The sequence below is a fragment of the Galeopterus variegatus genome, unplaced genomic scaffold (assembly GCF_000696425.1).
Source record: "Galeopterus variegatus unplaced genomic scaffold, G_variegatus-3.0.2 Scaffold1573, whole genome shotgun sequence".
NCBI classification, from domain to species: domain Eukaryota; kingdom Metazoa; phylum Chordata; class Mammalia; order Dermoptera; family Cynocephalidae; genus Galeopterus; species Galeopterus variegatus.
Genome location: NW_007727684.1, coordinates 70,734 through 88,424, shown reverse-complemented (window position 1 = coordinate 88,424; position 17,691 = coordinate 70,734). Strand labels below are relative to the sequence as shown.

General features: G+C 51.2%; 1 protein-coding gene and 1 non-coding gene across 2 annotated transcripts; both read left to right on the top strand.

Annotated features, from left to right (window-relative positions):
- Positions 1-13: 13 nt before the first annotated feature.
- RTN2 (reticulon 2) lies at positions 14-9,949 on the top strand. Its single transcript, XM_008577754.1, has 10 exons — positions 14-162; positions 1,844-1,888; positions 1,987-2,454; positions 2,556-2,807; positions 5,865-6,072; positions 6,475-6,613; positions 6,741-6,810; positions 6,962-7,008; positions 9,144-9,202; positions 9,451-9,949. The coding sequence occupies exons 1-10, from the start codon at positions 129-131 to the stop codon at positions 9,530-9,532; spliced, it is 1,404 nt and encodes a 467-aa protein (XP_008575976.1). The 5' UTR covers positions 14-128; the 3' UTR covers positions 9,533-9,949.
- Positions 9,950-15,249: 5,300 nt separating this feature from the next.
- On the top strand, positions 15,250-15,335 carry TRNASTOP-UCA. Its single transcript has one exon. It is a non-coding gene; the product is annotated as a tRNA-Tyr (tRNA).
- The last annotated feature ends 2,356 nt before the right edge of the window (positions 15,336-17,691 follow it).

The following is a 17,691-nucleotide window of genomic DNA, read 5'->3' as shown; positions in this document are numbered from 1 at the left end:
TTTTTTTGAGGAGGCGGCGAGGATGGCGGCAGCGTCGTGGGCGCGGCGGAGATGAGCTCCCGCGGCCCCGGGCCCAGGGCGGCGCGGCCGGAGTGGGCGGGGGTCCTGATGCAGGCCCGAGGGGGGCCATGGGGCAGGTCCTGCCGGTCTTCGCCCACTGCAGTGAGTAGAGGGAGGCTCTAGTCTGGTGTGGGGCCCAGAGGCCCTGGTGGGGTCCTCCTCGGTATCCCCTCCGCGTTGGGCCGCGGGAGAGCCGGGATCGGGGGAGGAGGCGAAGGAGACAAAGGAAGCGCTCCCCTCCCCCCGCGCTCTGGTGGCGACAGGGGCATCCGGACCCAGAGGACCGGGTGAAACAGGGTAGAGGTGAGGGGCACTGAGAGAGATGGCGGGGGGCGCGCTAGGAGCTGGGATGTGCCGCCCGGCCCCGCCCGAGAATGAGGATGTCCGCGGGGAGCTGTCCCCTGGCCCTGGTGCTGGCTGCAGCTGGCAGGGAAGGGGCCGAATGAAGGGGTAGAGCCAGGATAGAGAAGAGGGTTCTGACTCCCCATCACTCGTCTTCACATTTCATCCCCGTTTTCTGCCCAAGAGGCAGCCCCGACCTCGCCCAAATTGTCCACCCCCCTGTCCCCAGAAAACAGCCATCCCTGAGTTGAGAACAGGACTCCTGGGTCCTTAATGAGATTTACCACTGATTAGTGATAACCTTGGGGAAGAGCCACTCCACTCCAAGCCTCCGATTCCCAAGCCGTGGAAACCAGATGGGGGCGAGGGGTGTCCGATTTCAATTTCCAAGCAGAATTGAGCATCTACTGTGTGCAAATCCCCAAGCTAGCTCTGAGGGCTGAATTCCCACTTGAAAACGACTGGTCTGATCCTCACAAATTCTGAGCTCACAGCTCTAGCAGTCCATGTCTACCATTCTCTGTCCCACACAGGGTGGTTCTGACAGCTGGGGATTTCAGCAATCTCAGATCTAGCCACTTTAATGTCTAGGGTGTCCAGATGCCAAAATTCTAAGAATTTGTGATTTCAGCATTTTAGAGTATTATCCCAATATTCTAGGATCTCCCTTTGTACTTGTATTTCGAAGTTCAAAGCGAGCCCTGCTGGTCTGCCCACCTTACCTCTCTGTTCTCATCTCCCACCGCTTCCCCCTCAGTCATTCTGCTCCAGTCACATCTTCACACCTCTCTGTTCTTAAACCATGCCAAGCATAGTACCTGCCTCAGGGCCTTTGCACTGGCTTTCCCCTCTGCCTGAAGGACTCTTCCCTAGACATGCACATGGCTTACTCACTTCATTCAGTTTTCTGCTCAAATGTCATCTTATCAGAAAAGCCTTCCTGATCAACCTGTCTGAAACAGCACCCCTTCACTTTCTCTTCCCTTAATCTGCTTTTATTTTTCTCCACACACGTATCAGCACCCAACATTATATATTTACTTATTTATTGTCTATCTCTCTCATAGAGTGTAAGCTCTACAAGGGCAGGGATTTAGTCTGTTTTGTTCACAGCTGTATCACAGAGTCTAGAATAGTGCCTGGCACATAGTATTTGTTCAATAAATGGTTGTTGAACGAATAAATGAATTGGAACCTCCCGAGATTCCTAATTTGAAGGCTCTAAGATTAATATTCCTAGATTTGAACTTCTAAGACTCTGAGCTCCTGATGACAGTGATGCTAAGGTTTTACAGTCTGTGTGTAGCATGTTCTAAAGGTATTGTGATTCAAATATTCTAAAATTCCTTAATTCGGACCATCCAAGATTCTAGGACTGGCACAGTTCTGTGATTCGGGCAGTCTAAGCTTCTAAGAGTCTTCGATTCTTTCCCTCTCACAGAAGAAGCTCCTTCTACAGCCTCCTCTACCCCTGATTCCACAGAAGGTAAGTGGTGGGGGAGGATGTGAGGATGGGACTTGAAGGGAGGTCAGGGCTGGGTGTCAGGCTCAGAGAAGCTCAGGGCCCTCCTTTACCCACTGCAGGAGGGAACGACGACTCAGATTTTCGGGAGCTGCACACAGCCCGGGAATTCTCGGAGGACGACGAGGAGACCACGTCGCAGGACTGGGGCACCCCCCGGGAGCTGACCTTCTCCTACATCGCCTTCGATGGCGTAGTGGGCTCCGGGGGGCGCAGGGATTCAGCTGCCCGCCGCCCCCGGCCCCAAGGCCGCTCAGTCTCGGAACCACGAGACCAACCCCCTCAGCCCGGCCTGGGCGACAGCTTGGAGAGCATCCCCAGCCTGAGCCAATCCCCAGAGCCGGGACGCGGCAGTGACCCCGACACTGCCCCTCAGGCTGAGCGGCCCCTCGAGGACCTGAGGCTCCGGCTAGACCAGCTGGGCTGGGCGGCCCGGGGAGCGGGATCCGGAGAGGATTCCGCCACCAGCAGTTCCACCCCTCTGGAAGACGAGGAGCCCGACGCATCAGAGGCAGGAGAGGCTGGGGAAGGTGAGATGTGGTACCAGGACCAAAGCCATGAGGGGTGGGTGCTCTCTCCTCGGGACACCTCCAAGGAGAAAGCTCACGGCCCTCTCTCTCTACCACGCCAGAACTGGACCTACAACTTCGACTTGCTCAGACCTCGCCACCCAAGGTCTTGACTCCCCAGCCCAGCCCGGGCTCTGGAACCTCCCAGGCCCGTACCCCGTCCCCACCCCGATACCAAGATTCGAACTCTGGTCCTGATCAGCCCAGGCTCGACGAGGAAGAACCCTGGGGGCTGCTGGAGCGGGAGCCAATCACGGGACAGTGCCTCGATAGCACGGACCAATCAGAACTTACATTGGAGCCACACCTTTTAGGTGAGTTTGTGAAGGGAGGAGTGGAATTGATTGATTGATTGATTGACTGATTTGTTTATTCATTCATTCATTCAACCAACCGGTAAGGGGATCTTAACCCTTGACTTGACTTGCTGGTGTCATCACCACACTCTCCCAAGTGAGCTAACCGGGGCCATCCCCACATAGGGATCTGAACCCGTGGCCTTGGTGTTATCAGCACCACACTCTCCCAAGTGAGCCAGGGCCGGCCCTAGGTTGGTCCCTTTAAATTCCAATCCTCCGGGCTGGCCGTGGCTCACTTGGGAGAGCGTGGTGCTGATAACACCAAATCAAGGCTTAAGATCCCCTTACCAGTCATCTTTAAAAAAAAAAAAAAAAAAAAAAAAAAGGGACCGACCTAGCAAAGGAACAGAGGATAGTAGAGAAGGGAGGAGGTATTAGAGAAGGGAGGTATTGCTACTGGCCAGACATTATAAGCCCCGCCCTATAAAAGACTTCCCTGTTATCTGAAATTACTATCGTCTCTTTCTATACAGTTGCCCGCCCACTGGAGAAGTTAGGCCTCCTTCAAGCATTAGGATTTGCCGATTGCCAAAAATTAATCCTCCCTCTTCTGGAGTGCTCCCCCTAGAGGGTGATTCTGGACAGGACCAAATCCCTGAAAACATAAGGCTCTCTCGGGACGTGGCCGGGCACATTTACAAGTAAACTCTACGCCTCCTAAAACTCTTCTCTTCCCTGACCACACCTATCGGCCCAGCTTTACTTTAAAATATGCTCCGCCTCTAGGAATGAGTCGGCTATAGACATCAGTGCTTTTGGCTGTTTACAAAGAAAGTTCCAACTTTGGAATTGTCCCCACCTCTATGGACAGCCATTGGCTGGGTACAAAGGGGCCCCGCCCCCGTACTCTCTTCTCCGGGTTCTACTGAAGTGGACAAAATCCCCTAGAAGCAGCGGTGTCCTCAGCCTCTCACTTGGAGCCAAGATGGGGAGTAAAGGTGGGCTTGTGCGGCGGGCTGGACTGGTGCTGGGGGGACGGCAGAAAGGAGTTCAGTTTCGCTTTGATGCCTCTCAAATCTGGGGGATGTTTCCTATCGGTCTTACATTCCCCAGCGCTGCAGGCTGGGGCTAAGGGGACTGAGGGGGCGTTTAGGGAGGGGTGGAGGAGGCATGGGGTCCCTTCTCCTCCTAGCCAAGGCTCTGGGGCCCAGGAGCAGAGAGGCCCCCTCCCCCCGCCTCAGGCCCAGGCGGCACTGTCACTCAGGGGCTGGATGAGCCAGCACAGCTGCGGGCGAGGCCCCCTCCCCCAGCGTGCCTAAACTTAGCCCCCGCCTCAGGCGACCCGGCCCCTCCCCCACCCACTGGCGCCGCCTGCCTTGGGGAGGTAGTGGGGCTGCCCTGTTTAGTGGTAAATGGGGGGATGTGTATAGGGGTATAGAGAAGTGATGGAGGTCAGTCTCTAAGGGGGACCCTGGTGGATCAGTTTGATTGGAGTGAGGCTGGAAGGATGGAGAGGGTCTGAAAGGAAATAGGGGAGTACTGAGCTCCTGGTTCAGGGCTCAAAGGAGAGGATTATTAAAGTTTAGATGAGATGAAAGGCTGGTGTCCGGAGGCCACTGGTCAGGGCTCAGGTTGGGCTTGGGAGGTGAGTTTAGGGTCTCAGAAAGGGGTCAGAATTTTGAGTTAGGGCTTAAAAAGGAGGATGGTGTTATTAATACGGTTAGGACTTACACAAATGTGTTGGTAAGGTTATCTTGGAGAGATCACTTTACACGGGTCAGGTTGGCAAAAATTTAAAAGAACCATAACAGCCATTGCTGGGCAGGATGTTCGGAAAAGATCACTTTCGTGTTGCTCATGGAAATAAAGAATTGTTATAGACTTACTAGTAAGCAATCTGACAAATTTATGACATTAAAAAAAATAAAAAGCATAACCAGTCTACCCAGCAATTCCGCCCCTGGGATTCTATCTCAGAAACAGGACGGCTAAGACATGCCAGTCAGACCTCAGATCTATCATCAGTAGGAGTATTAGTTAGTCTACCTGCCATGGGTTGGGGTATGTCAGTCAGGTCCTGGCTTTGTCAGGGGACACCATGCAAAATGCCTGTCTCAGGCCGGCCCGTGGCTCACTCGGTAGAGTGCGGTGCTGATAACACCAAGGCCACGGGTTCAGATCCTATATAGGGATGGCTGATTTGCTCACTGGCTGAGCGTGGTGCTGACAACACCAAGTCAAGGGTTAAGATCCCCTTACCGGTCATCTTTTAAAAAAAAAAAGAAAAAGAAAAAAAGAAACAGGACCTCCAGGAGGCAAGAACATCTGTAGAAGGGTGTTGCTTACAGCCCTGTTTTGGAGGAAGGGGTTAGGAAACAAAACAAAGGACCCAGTAATAGGTGCATGGGTAAATCAAATGAACGATGGCACAGCCACTCTACTGAATATCATGTGGCGCTTAAAAAAGGAAGAATTGAGCTATTCCAGTTAACTAAGAATAGAAGGGAATTCTAGGAGGAAAAGTGGAGTGAGATATGCATAATGCAGAAGAGTGTGTGTGTGTGTGTGTATACATATGTATACACACACATGAGGAGTCTTCAAAAAGTTCATGGAAAGATTTGTATTATTTTTTAGTTTTATTTTTCCATGAACTTTTTGAAATACTCTCATATATATAATATTTTTTTTTTTGGCAGCTGGTTAGTATAGGGATTGAACCCTGGACCTTGGTCCATATTCTAAGCAAATGAGCTAACCAGCCAGCGCTATAATTTCATTTTTCATAAACAACACCCAAGAAGCATGGGTATATATTTGTGTGTCTGCACATAATTATATGGGCAGGAGTAAGAGTAAGGGAACTTGCTAGATGGTTAACTTGGGTTTTCCAGGTGAGAAGAAGGCAAGCAAGCATGGAGGAAAAGAAGATGCTAAGAATTGGAAATCAGGTTAAGACTCAAACAGACGTGTTGTGAAGTCATGGTTCAACCATGGGACAGGAAATGGAATGTTAAGGTGTCAGCCAGGTCAGGTCCAAGCCCCAGCCTGATGCCTTCCCCTCCTCCACAGTGGCGGACCTGCTGTACTGGAAGGACACAAGGACATCAGGAGTGGTCTTCACAGGCCTCATGGTCTCCCTCCTCTGCCTCCTGCACTTTAGCATCGTGTCTGTGGCCGCCCATGTGGCACTGTTGCTGCTCTGTGGCACCATCTCTCTCAGGGTTTACCGCAAAGTGCTGCAGGCCGTGCACCGCGGGGATGGAGCCAACCCCTTCCAGTGAGAACCCCTGGCCCCTGACCCTAACCTCTGTCCAGACCCCAGCACTGACCCTAAGTCATAACCTGTAACCTCAAATCAGGCACTAACTCACCCTGGCCTTAGCCCATCCTGCTCCTTTTGCGTACTGATCCTCTAACATGTCCCTGACTCTGACTTTAAACCAGGTTCTGACCTCTGACCCCCAACCCTAATCTCTGATTCTAACCTGTACCCTTAATTCTTGATCCCTTCTCTTGATCCCAGCTCTCATAAGTGGTTCCCTTGAATTGTTGCTCAATCCTAACTCTGGTCTTTTCCCCTACCCCCATTTCTTGCCCTTATTTCAGCCACCCCCCTTCCCCCCACTGGATTGAGCTCCATCCACCCACTGAGTAGCCCCATACCTCTTTCTCCCTTCAGGGCCTACCTGGATGTGGACCTGACCCTGACTCGCGAGCAGACAGAACGTTTGTCCCAGCAGATTGCCTCCTATGTGATCTCTATGGCCACCCAGCTGCGGCATTTCTTCCTGGTAGAAGACCTCGTGGATTCCCTCAAGGTGCCCTGAAGCCCCCACCCCCTCCTGTATTTCCAACATTCAGCTCTGTGTCCCTGGGGGGTGGGAGGGCCATTGCTGGGTGAGTTCACAGCCTGCAGGCTGTGCTGACCCTGACCCTCATCCTCAGCTGGCCCTCCTGTTCTACATCTTGACCTTCGTGGGTGCAATCTTCAATGGTTTGACTCTTCTCATTCTGGGTAAGCTGGGAAGGCTGTGGAGGGCAAGGTTGGTGGGGTGGCTTGTTGGTGTTTGGTGGGGGCGGCTTGTTGGTGTTTGGTGGGGGCCAGGGCTCCAGATGGAACTGTTAATTGCCTGGGAGAACCCTGACCCGCATCTCTGTTCCTGCAGGAGTGATCAGTTTATTCACTGTCCCCCTGCTGTATCGGCAGCACCAGGTGAGTATGACAAGCCCTCACTTGCCAGTACCCTAGCCAAACACGGCTGGTCTGACTGCCTCCCTTCTAGAACCAGGGTCCCATTGACAGATATCCCGGCCAGACACAGTTGTTCTTGCTGCTGCCCTTCCTCCATAGATCTGGAGTCTAACTAATATGTTTCAACAGCCAGAGACAGACATTTTTTTTTTTTTTAAAGATGACCGGTAAGGGGATCTCAACCCTTGGCTTGGTGTTGTCAGCACCACGCTCAGCCAGTGAGCAAATCAGCCATCCCTATATAGGATCCGAACCCGTGGCCTTGGTGTTATCAGCACCGCACTCTACCGAGTGAGCCACGGGCCGGCCTGAGACAGGCATTTTGCATGGTGTCCCCTGACAAAGCCAGGACCTGACTGACATACCCCAACCCATGGCAGGTAGACTAACTAATACTCCTACTGATGATAGATCTGAGGTCTGACTGGCATGTCTTAGCCAGAGAGAGATGGCCTAACTGATGCCTTCTCTCTCTGATACAGCTTGAGGCTGAACAACACTCAGCTCAGCCAGAAACAGGCAGACAGATGAGTGCCTTCTTCCCCTTTCCCCGTGGATCACCTCAAGGTGATACCACCATAGACTGGCAGACATATATTCCAGTTGGAGACAGACAGACTGATGCCATCTAGCCCTACACATAATCTGAGCCTGACAAACATCCAAAGACAGACAGGCAGACTGACTGATGCCCTTACTCCCTGAAACAGCCAGGGACTGACTCTTATGCCTGACAATTGGTGGGATGGCTGTTGCCCAGAACACTAACATAACCAGGATCGATTGACATCCAGCCTATCCAGGGACAGGCAGACGGACTGACACTCCCTCTGCAGCCAGCTGAGAGTCAAATGATACACTCCCTGCCAGAGATATAGTCCTAATTAACTCCCTCACAGGCCAAATCATCGAGACTCACAAAGTCAACTAACACTATAAATTAAACTAGTATTTAAAAAAAAGAAAAAGAAAAAAGAGAGAATAAAGTAGTATTTAAATTAACCCACTCGGGGACTTGTGGACCAACACCAATACCCTCTACTGTCACCCTGCCTCAGACACACGCACATGCACACACACATGTGACTCACTCAAAGATTAACCTTTGTGCCCAAGACACAGACACTCTGGCATACACTCATGTTGTAAGATGACTGGTAAGGGGATCTTAACCCTTGACTTGGTGTTGTCAGCACCACGCTCTCCCAAGTGAGCTAACCGGCCATCCCTATATAGGGATCTGAACCCGTGGCCTTGGTGTTATCGGCACCGCCCTCTCCCGAGTGAGCCACGGGCCGGCCCTCACTCATGCTGTCTACCTGCTGATGCCCTTACTCCCTGAAACAGCCAGGGACTGACTCTTATGCCTGACAATTGGTGGGATGGCTGTTGCCCAGAACACTAACATAACCAGGATCGATTGACATCCAGCCTATCCAGGGACAGGCAGACAGACTGACACTCCCTCTGCAGCCAGCTGAGAGTCAAATGATACACTCCCTGCCAGAGATATAGTCCTAATTAACTCCCTCACAGGCCAAATCATCGAGACTCACAAAGTCAACTAACACTATAAATTAAACTAGTATTTAAAAAAAAGAAAAAGAAAAAAGAGAGAATAAAGTAGTATTTAAATTAACCCACTCGGGGACTTGTGGACCAACACCAATACCCTCTACTGTCACCCTGCCTCAGACACAACCCGTGGCCTTGGTGTTATCGGCACCGCCCTCTCCCGAGTGAGCCACGGGCCGGCCCTATATGGGATCCAAACCCATGGCCTTGGTGTTATCAGCACCGCACTCTCCCGAGTGAGCCACGGGCCGGCCCTATATGGGATCCAAACCCGTGGCCTTGGTGTTATCGGCACCGCACTCTCCCGAGTGAGCCACGGGCCGGCCCTCACTCATGTTGTCTACCTCACATCACTCCCCACACACAGGGGGGCCCAACAGACTGACCCTACAACTTGAACCACTAACTTCCAAGGGTACGTTATTAGGTTTAGAGTTGAAGGTGGGGTGGTGAGCCACTCCCCCCAACCAAGGCAAAGAACCCCCTGCAATCCCTCTTTTACCCCTTCTTGGTCTCTCCAGGCCCAGATCGACCAGTATGTGGGGTTGGTGAACAGTCAACTGAGCCACGTCAAAGCTAAGTAAGGGCACAGGGAGGGGGAAGGGGGAGCTTGGGAACTTTTTCTTTCTATGCTTCCTGTCCCCAAGTCCCCTGGGACTGAATTCCCCCTTCTCTGAGAAGGGTGAGAGACAATTCCAACACAGGCCATTATGTGGAGGGTAGGGACTTGGGCTCTTAGCTAGTTCCCCCATCCAGCTTTCCTCTTAGTTCCCAGATGCCCACCCGGTCTCTTGCCCCACCTTGTGACCCCACCCGTTTCTCCCTCAGGATCCGAGCTAAGATCCCAGGGACAGGAGCCCTTGCCTCAGCAGCAGCTGCAGTGTCTGGATCCAAAGCCAAAGCCGAATGAGAGGGGTGTCTCTGCCTGCGGAACGCCTGCCCCCACCCGTTGCAGCCCTCTGGCCCCTCTCCATCTCCCATCCATCCCCATCCTCTCCCCGCCTCGGCCCGTCATTCCCCGGTGGGTGTCAGGATCGCTCAGACCAGGGAATCTGCGCCAATTGCCTGAGCGGCCAGGACTACATTTCCCAAGAGGCACTGCTCTAGGAGTCCCGGAAAGGCGAGGCACCTTGGCCGCAGGGCCTTCTAGGACTTGTAGTTGACTAGGCAGGGCACCGCCCTGCACTTCCGTGACCCCGCCGCTGGAGGCGCCGTGAGGGGGTGGCGTCTCCTGGACGCCACTAGCCCCAACGCCTGGGCTTTGCATGGGGCCCAGGCGAGGCCTGAGCTTGGATTTACACTGTAATAAAGACTCTTGTGGAAAACCCAAGGCCTCCTGTGCTTCCGGCGCCCTCCAGCTTTCACCTTCCTGCACTGAAAAGCGCTTAAGTGATACTCCAGGAGAACTTTCCCCATCTCTGCGGAAGACCCTTCTAGCATGTGTTTAGAGTATGAAATGATTGAGGGGAAGACGCTGAGAGATCACTCATTCCGGGGCTAGCCAAGCCTCGGCTCAAGACACTCTGCGCACTGAGCAGCTATCTCACCTGAGCCCTAGACCCAGGTGTCCAGGGACTTCTGCAAAACTGCCCCGTGCCCCACTCCCTCCACCGCCAAACATATCCGAAACTTTTCCTCATTCTATCTGATTTCCAATCCAGGGACGTCCCCACTGCCCACGTTGTCACCAGGCCAGACACCCGGGTATGACCTTGGGCTCCTTCTTCCTCACTTCCCACATCTAATCAGTCATGAAGCTATGTGTATACTACCTCCCAGATGTCTCCCATCTGCCCACTTCTGTCCACCCCAACTGCCTTGGGACCACGTACAGGACCTCACGGCCTCTCTGGGCCTCAGTTTCCAAAGCTGTTAACTGAGGAGGAGGAGGAGGTAGAGGGGAGACTGGAGACAGATCCACAGGCCTGTGTTTAAGTCCTGCCTTCACTACCTCTTGGCTGTGAGACCTTGAGCAAGTGACTTCACCTCTCAAAGCCTCAGTTTACTGAAATGGAAAATTGTCACCATAACTATACCCACATGTAAAGCTCTTGGCATGAAGCGGCTGTGAGACCTTGAGCAAGTGACTTCACCTCTCAAAGCCTCAGTTTACTGAAATGGAAAACTGTCACCATAACTATACCCACATGTAAAGCTCTTGGCATGAAGCTTGGCATATAATAAATGCTTAGTAAACAGAAGCTGCTATTGTTAGTTCTGACATTTCCCAAATCTCAGTCATTCCCTCACAACCTTCATGATCGTTATATCACACCTTCTGCTATTTACCTAATATTTTTCTTTAAATTGGTTTATTTAAAAAAAACAAAGCAAATGTCTTTTAAAAAGAAATGTTACTTCACCACTTTGAAAGGACGCCAGTATTGCTCGCCAGAAACAGAAGGTAACAGTATAAGTAAAAACAAAAAAATAAACATTTAAAATGTTTGTTGGTGTACCACTTAAAATCTCACTTGCCCCTAGTGACACATGTCACATTTTCAGAGACAGATAACGATGTTCCAAGTAGTAGTTACAGCTGCAGAATTTGTATACAGGGGGTGCCTAGCAGCAGCTAATTAAAACAGAGAGGGCTTAGGGGACTTATCTTGAATATGGATTTGCCAAGCAGGAACAATATTTTAAATTTGCAAATTTAAAAAAAAAAAAAAAAAGGCCAGCCCCGTGGCTCACTTGGGAGAGTGCGGTGCTGATAACACCAAGGCCACGGGTTCGGATCCTATATAGGGATGGCCGGTTGGCTCACTGGCTGAGCGTGGTGCTGACAACACCAAGCCAAGGGTTAAGATTCCCTTACTGGTCATCTTAAAAAAAAAAAAGTTTTGGAAATAAATAGAGGTTGCGGTCACACAGCATTGTGAATGTAATTCATTCCACGCAATTGTATGCTTAAAAATGCTTAAATAACACCAAGGTCACAGGTTCCAATCCCCATACCAGCCAGCCGCTTTGGAAATAAATAGAGGTTGCGGTCACACAGCATTGTGAATGTAATTCATTCCACGCAATTTTATGCTTAAAAATGCTTAAATAACACCAAGGTCACAGGTTCCAATCCCCATACCAGCCAGCCGCAAAAAAAAAAAGCTTAAAATGGCAATCCTAATATATAGGTTTTACCACATGAATGAAAAAGAAGTAAATATAATTTAAAAAATAGCAAATTTTTCTGTAGATGCCTTTATTTACACTTTTTATGAGACCAAGTACCCATTTGTCTCTATCAAAGAGTTGGGGAAGAGGGACCGGCTGAGATCATGGGTCCAGGAATGAGTAAAGCCCCCAAGCCCATCACTGGCACCCCCACTGGAAGCAGGAAACAGGTCGAAGATTGAAAGAGCCTTTACTGAGCACCTCTCACTTACTCCAGTAAGATTAGTGTACTAGTCCTGTTATACAGATGGGGAAACTGAGGCTCAGGGGAAAATGGTGATCATATTCTTTCATTCACCCCACAAACATTTACTGAACATCTGCTCCATGCTGAAAGCACATTTTAGGCACTAGGGATACAACAATGAGAAAAACAAAGTCCATAGGTTCATGGAGCTGATACTCTTTTTTTTTTTTCATGGTCACTTATTTATTTTTGATACCAATGTACCTGACACATGACCTGTCAGTCAGCACACACACCACCACACAGGTAGGGCCTGGCCCCCTGGGGGAGAGGTGGAACGGGGACAAGGGCCAGTGCGTAGGTGCTGTGGTCTGCCTCTCCAGCCTTCCCAGGCTGCAGCGAGGCTCCCAGGCCTTCAGAGGTTGGGGCCATAGCAGATGCATGAAGTGGTGGTGGGGGGGATGCTGGCCTTGCAGAGGTTACTGGGAGGGAACTCTCAGCTCTACAGCCACCAGCTGAGTTGGGGACCCTGGGGAGCCAGCCCCCAAGCTCAGGTGCTCAGTCCTCACCCCAGCTGGAACACATTAGCCCTGCACAAGGGAAGGGAGGACAGATGGAGGGAAGTGGTTCTCGTTTCAAGTTCATAGAGAAGTGGGGGCAGCGATGAGGAGAAGCAGCGGGCAGGATCACGGCTGGTTACCTCAGCAGTCCAGGGCCCCAGGTGGGGGAGGGAGGCTGACCCCCAACGCTGTTCCCACTGCTCTGGTCCCCTCACCCTTCAAAACTCCAGATGGACCAGGCCTCCGGAACGTCATTGCTGCCCGCACACTCACATGCAGGCACGCAGGGACACTCAGTTACCACAAGGTTAAAATTAAGAGGTGGGGAGAAGAGAGAGAAAACAAGTTATAACAGTGCTTGCTGCTGGGGACCCCGGCACACAGGTTGGGCTCTGTGCCCTAGGCAGGGGCCCTTTGCCATTAAAGGAAAGAGCAGCAAGAAGGCTGGTGGCTACAGGGTGGGGACATCCACAGAGATTAAGTACAAAGGAGGGGGATGCCCCCACTCAGCACCCCCACATAAGGCTGAGCTGGCTCATGGGGGTGGGGCGCATGTAGGGGGAGCTTCCCCACTTGGAGTGTCCTGACTGACCCTTTGCTGAAGGTGCTCCAGTGGGCAAGGGGCTGGGAGTGATGCCTTTTTTTTTGGCCACTGGCTGGTAGAGGAATCCATCTGAGCTAACTGGCCAGCCCAGCTGGGGGTGATGGCTTGCAGGCCCCTGCACACTAGAAGGGAGGGGGTGCTATGTACAGGGGGAGGTACATGGAATGCGGGAGACAGAAACTCCTGCCACCCTACCTCCCCATCCCTCGGGGCTCAAGGGGGATGGGTACTGTGGCTCCTGGCTGCCAGGGGAGAGAGACAGAACTAAGGGCACTTGTGCCAGTGGCTCTGTTGGGGTGAGGATTAGTGTCTGGGGTGGCCCAGCCCCATGGCCTATAAGATCCCAGGGTGCAGGTGAGGGTATAGGGAGAGTGGTCACTGCTTCTTTTCTCAGGCAGTGATGGTGACCAGCTGCTTGGCAGTATTGGGAATATCATAGATGCACTGGATCACCTGCTGAGTTAGCAGCTAGAAGTCCACGGGGGTACTAGGCTCCAAGGGCATGGTCTTCAAGCACTTGCTCTGCAGCTGGTAGGGGCTGACATTGAACAGCTGCAGTCAACTTTGCATGAGCTCCAAGGCTGGCCTCTTTGGGAAGAGAGAGGCGTCTTGGTCACAACCACATGGATCTTCTCTGAGCAGGTCACAAATCTGTCATGCTTGAACTCCTGGGCCACCCGTAAGAATTCCTGAATGTTCTTGGTGACCCACTCTGTCTTCAAGATGACACCCTCTGTGCTGGGAAGCCCAGGGTCTAGGTCTTCGTGGAGCTGATATTCTAGTGGGAGCAGACAGACAATAAGCAAATAGACGTAGAATATGGCAGGTGGTGATGAGGATGATGGAGAAAAGTCCAGCAGCGTAAGTGGACACAGTGACAGGGCTTTCTATTTTAAATTGAGTCATTCGGGAAGGCCTCACTGAGTGGCGATGTTTGAACAGAGGCCAGAGTGAAGGGAGGCAGTGAGCCATGTGAACATGTGGAAGAAAGGAGATCCAGGCTGCAGGATCACCAAATGCAAAGGTCCTTAGGAGGTAACATGCCTGATGTGTGCAGCAAGACCCCTGTATGCCCGAAGCCAGGTATGTGAGGGAAGTGGCTAGCAGACAGCGTCAGAGGTGTGAAAGGTGCTATTATAGAGATTTGTAAACTGGGGTGAGAACTTTGACTTTTACTCTAAGATGGAAGTCATGGAAGAGCTTCATGCGGGAAAATATTGTTATCAAGAGATCACTAACTTAGGTTATAAAAGGGTCACCCTTCTTGTAACAATAATTACGACGGCACAGGTTGGATGGACCGTGTGAACTGGGGTATGGTACTACCCCTTTCTGAGCTTCGGTTTCCCCAATCATAAAACGCAGTTGCAGAAACTGATGGTGTCTAACATCTAAACTCGATGGGGACAGGATGTGTTTCATCCCCAGCATGTAGGACAGTGCCTGGGACTCAGTGGACGTTCGATAAACATTGAACGAACACAGGACTCCGTAGGTCCCCGCAGTTCCACAGAAGAACAGCAGGTGTCGCACCAGCCTCATAGCTGCCAGCCCAGAGGCTCCGGGGCCGGGACAAGTCAGACTCTGACAGAAGCCCACTCCTCCGCAGGAGTAGAATTCGTATTTTTCCAGGAAGGGACTTCTGAATGCTGAACTCTGAGTATCTCCTCTTAAAACACTGACTTTTCACTTTGGAAAAAGGGTCTCTTCGCCCTTTAACAGGCAGCCAGGTCCGTAGGCGCCCCTTCCCAGAATGCTCAGCGCCATTTAAATGAGCAATGTCCTGCGCGAGGATGACTCACGTTATATAGGGCAGAGACAACATTTTGGAAGAAATCTATCGTAAGAAAGAGATAGGAAAATTACAACTATTCAAAGTAACTATTTCATAGCCTTCCGAGGTCCTGCGCGAGGATGACTCACGTTATATAGGGCAGAGACAACATTTTGGAAGAAATCTATCTAAGAAAGAGATAGGAAAATTACAACTATTCAAAGTAACTATTTCATAGCCTTCCGAACTACACTCTCCACAAATCACCATGAGTCTAAAAGTTAAGGATTTATGAGCTTTATATAGCTTCTCGGGGAGGAGGGACTCCGCCCGGATGATCCTCAGTGGTCTGGGGTGCAGGCTTCAAACCTGTAGCTGTCTAGCGACAGAGTGGTTCAATTCCACCTTTCGGGCGGCCGTTCCACTTTTTCATCCGACAACGTTCCCGCGCTGGTTGTGCACGGAGACGCTCCTCCGGCCTGCACCTGGAGAGGTCCCTGCGGTCCTCACGTCGCAGTTTTTCGTCCGTGCCCGTAGTTACATTTTCCCCCAGGAATATTAAAACACAACTCAGAAAGATGAAGAAAAACTCATCTACACAACTCTAGGATATGTACAGTTTGGGAATTATCTTGACTTCTTCCCTTCACTTGCTTACTCATAAAGTCATTTGCTCACTCATTTCTTTAATCACGCATGCACTTATTAATCAGTTTAATATTTACTCATTTGTTCATTCTTTCATTTACTCATTCAACAAGTATTTGCTGAGTGGTTGCTCGGAGCCGGTCCCCTCACTGGACAGTGCTGGGGAAACAGTGATGACAATCCTGGCCCTGGTGGGGAAGACAAACCTTAAACCATTATGTGATTACACATTTAATTAACGACTACAGAGGTGATCATTGCTGGCAAGCAAAAGTAGTACAGAACATATGAGGCCACCTAATACGGAGACCTGACCTGGTGGGGTATCAGGGTAACAGTCAAGCAGACCCTTAAAGGATGAGAGGGGATAAGCTAGCAGAAGCGGGGGATATTCCAGGCTGGGGATCAGGATGGCCCCAATAGTGGCGGATGAGGACGGTAATAACTGCACCCTCACTCCGCACTGAGCCCTGGCATGCTCAGCTCACTGACTCCTCACAACTACCCAGTTCTGCAGATGAGGAATCTGAGGGTCAGGCAGTTGAAGTATCTTGTCCAAAGTCATCCACCTTTGGTATTCCTCCAGTCCCAGGGATCTCAGAGCACCCGGCCCATGCTATGTACTGCTGCCTTGTATCGTCCTCCCCAAGCTAGCTACTCACCAAGTCCCATCTGTTCTGCCTCCTAAATGTCTCTTGAATCTTTCTCCTCTTCTCTATCCCACAGCCCTAACCCTGTTCCAGGCCCCTCTTCACACCCTTGAGCCTTCACCCCAGCCTCCTCCCTCATCTCCTGCCCCAGTCCTGCTCCTCTCCCTCCCAACCACCCTCGGTCTGGTGGCTAGATCCCACAGCCCTAACCCTGTTCCAGGCCCCTCTTCACACCCTTGAGCCTTCACCCCAGCCTACTCCCTCATCTCCTGCCCCAGTCCTGCTCCTCTCCCTCCCAACCACCCTCGGTCTGGTGGCTAGAAGGGTTCTTACTAGAGCATAAACCCACCCCTGCCTCTCTTGTGCCCCAAACCTGCCATGGCTCTCTAGTGCCCTCAAGGAAATTTAATCGCCTGCAGAATCTGTCTCTGCTAACCTTTCTCTCCACACCTTTTGCTCCAGTCACCATGCACCTCTACCTCTTGCAGTAAATGTTTCAAGCCCTTTCTCCACCAACGGGTCTGCACTTGCTATCCTCTGCCTTCTATTCCCTTCTGTACTCTCTATTCTTCCTCTAGGTCTCAAGCTGTCTTCTCCTCCAGGAAGTCTTTCATGACTCCCAGTACAGGTTGGGGACACCTGCTGGGCTCCCCCAACCCTGTCCAGTGCTCAAGGCTCAGTCTCCGCAGTGTCCCCAACACTGCCCAGCGCAGAGCTGGGCACAAGGTAGATGCTTAGCACATTTTGAATTAATTAATAAATTAATCGATTTCACCATGACAACTTCCCTTGCTTATTCATTTACTAAAGACATCTGAGTGACCTCTGGACCATCACTTCAATTCCCAGAGTGCCTGCTGCTATGCAAATAAGAGAGGGCTTGGATTTTGCAACAGGGATGACTTCACTGGATCTTTGAACAGATTAAAGTGGCAATATTTCTGGTCAGTCTTGGGTGAGTTCCAATATGTCTATAGCCCAAAAGAAGTTGTCACAAGAAAAACCAAAGGAAACACATCTTTAGTGTAAAGTAATCCCAGTTTCTGCAGTTCATATAACCCTGTAAACTCAGTGCTTACTACTTAAGTGGTCTTTAGTAGTTTGTTGGGCAGATTCTTAAACCACTCTTAAGTACCATTTATGAAGGTTTAACTTCTGCTCAATCCACTGAGTATACAAGGTCCAGCATCAGTTTCCCCATCACCAGTAATCCTCCATAGTAAACCTAACGGCTAATGGTATGCCTCCTTACTTTTTTCTATTAGGAAGAAGTGGCTATGTGTATGGAAAGTCCCCCTGACTGTCTAGCTTCTTTCCATCCTACTGTAGGTTGATTCGCTAGTAGGAGTTCCTGTGCGTGTGTGTGTGTGTGTGTGTGTGTAGTTCCACCAGCAATCTAACCTCACTCCCTCTTGCTGAAAGGAAGCCAGGTAACGGGTGTTGGGAGAAAACAGACACTGCAGCCTGGTGGA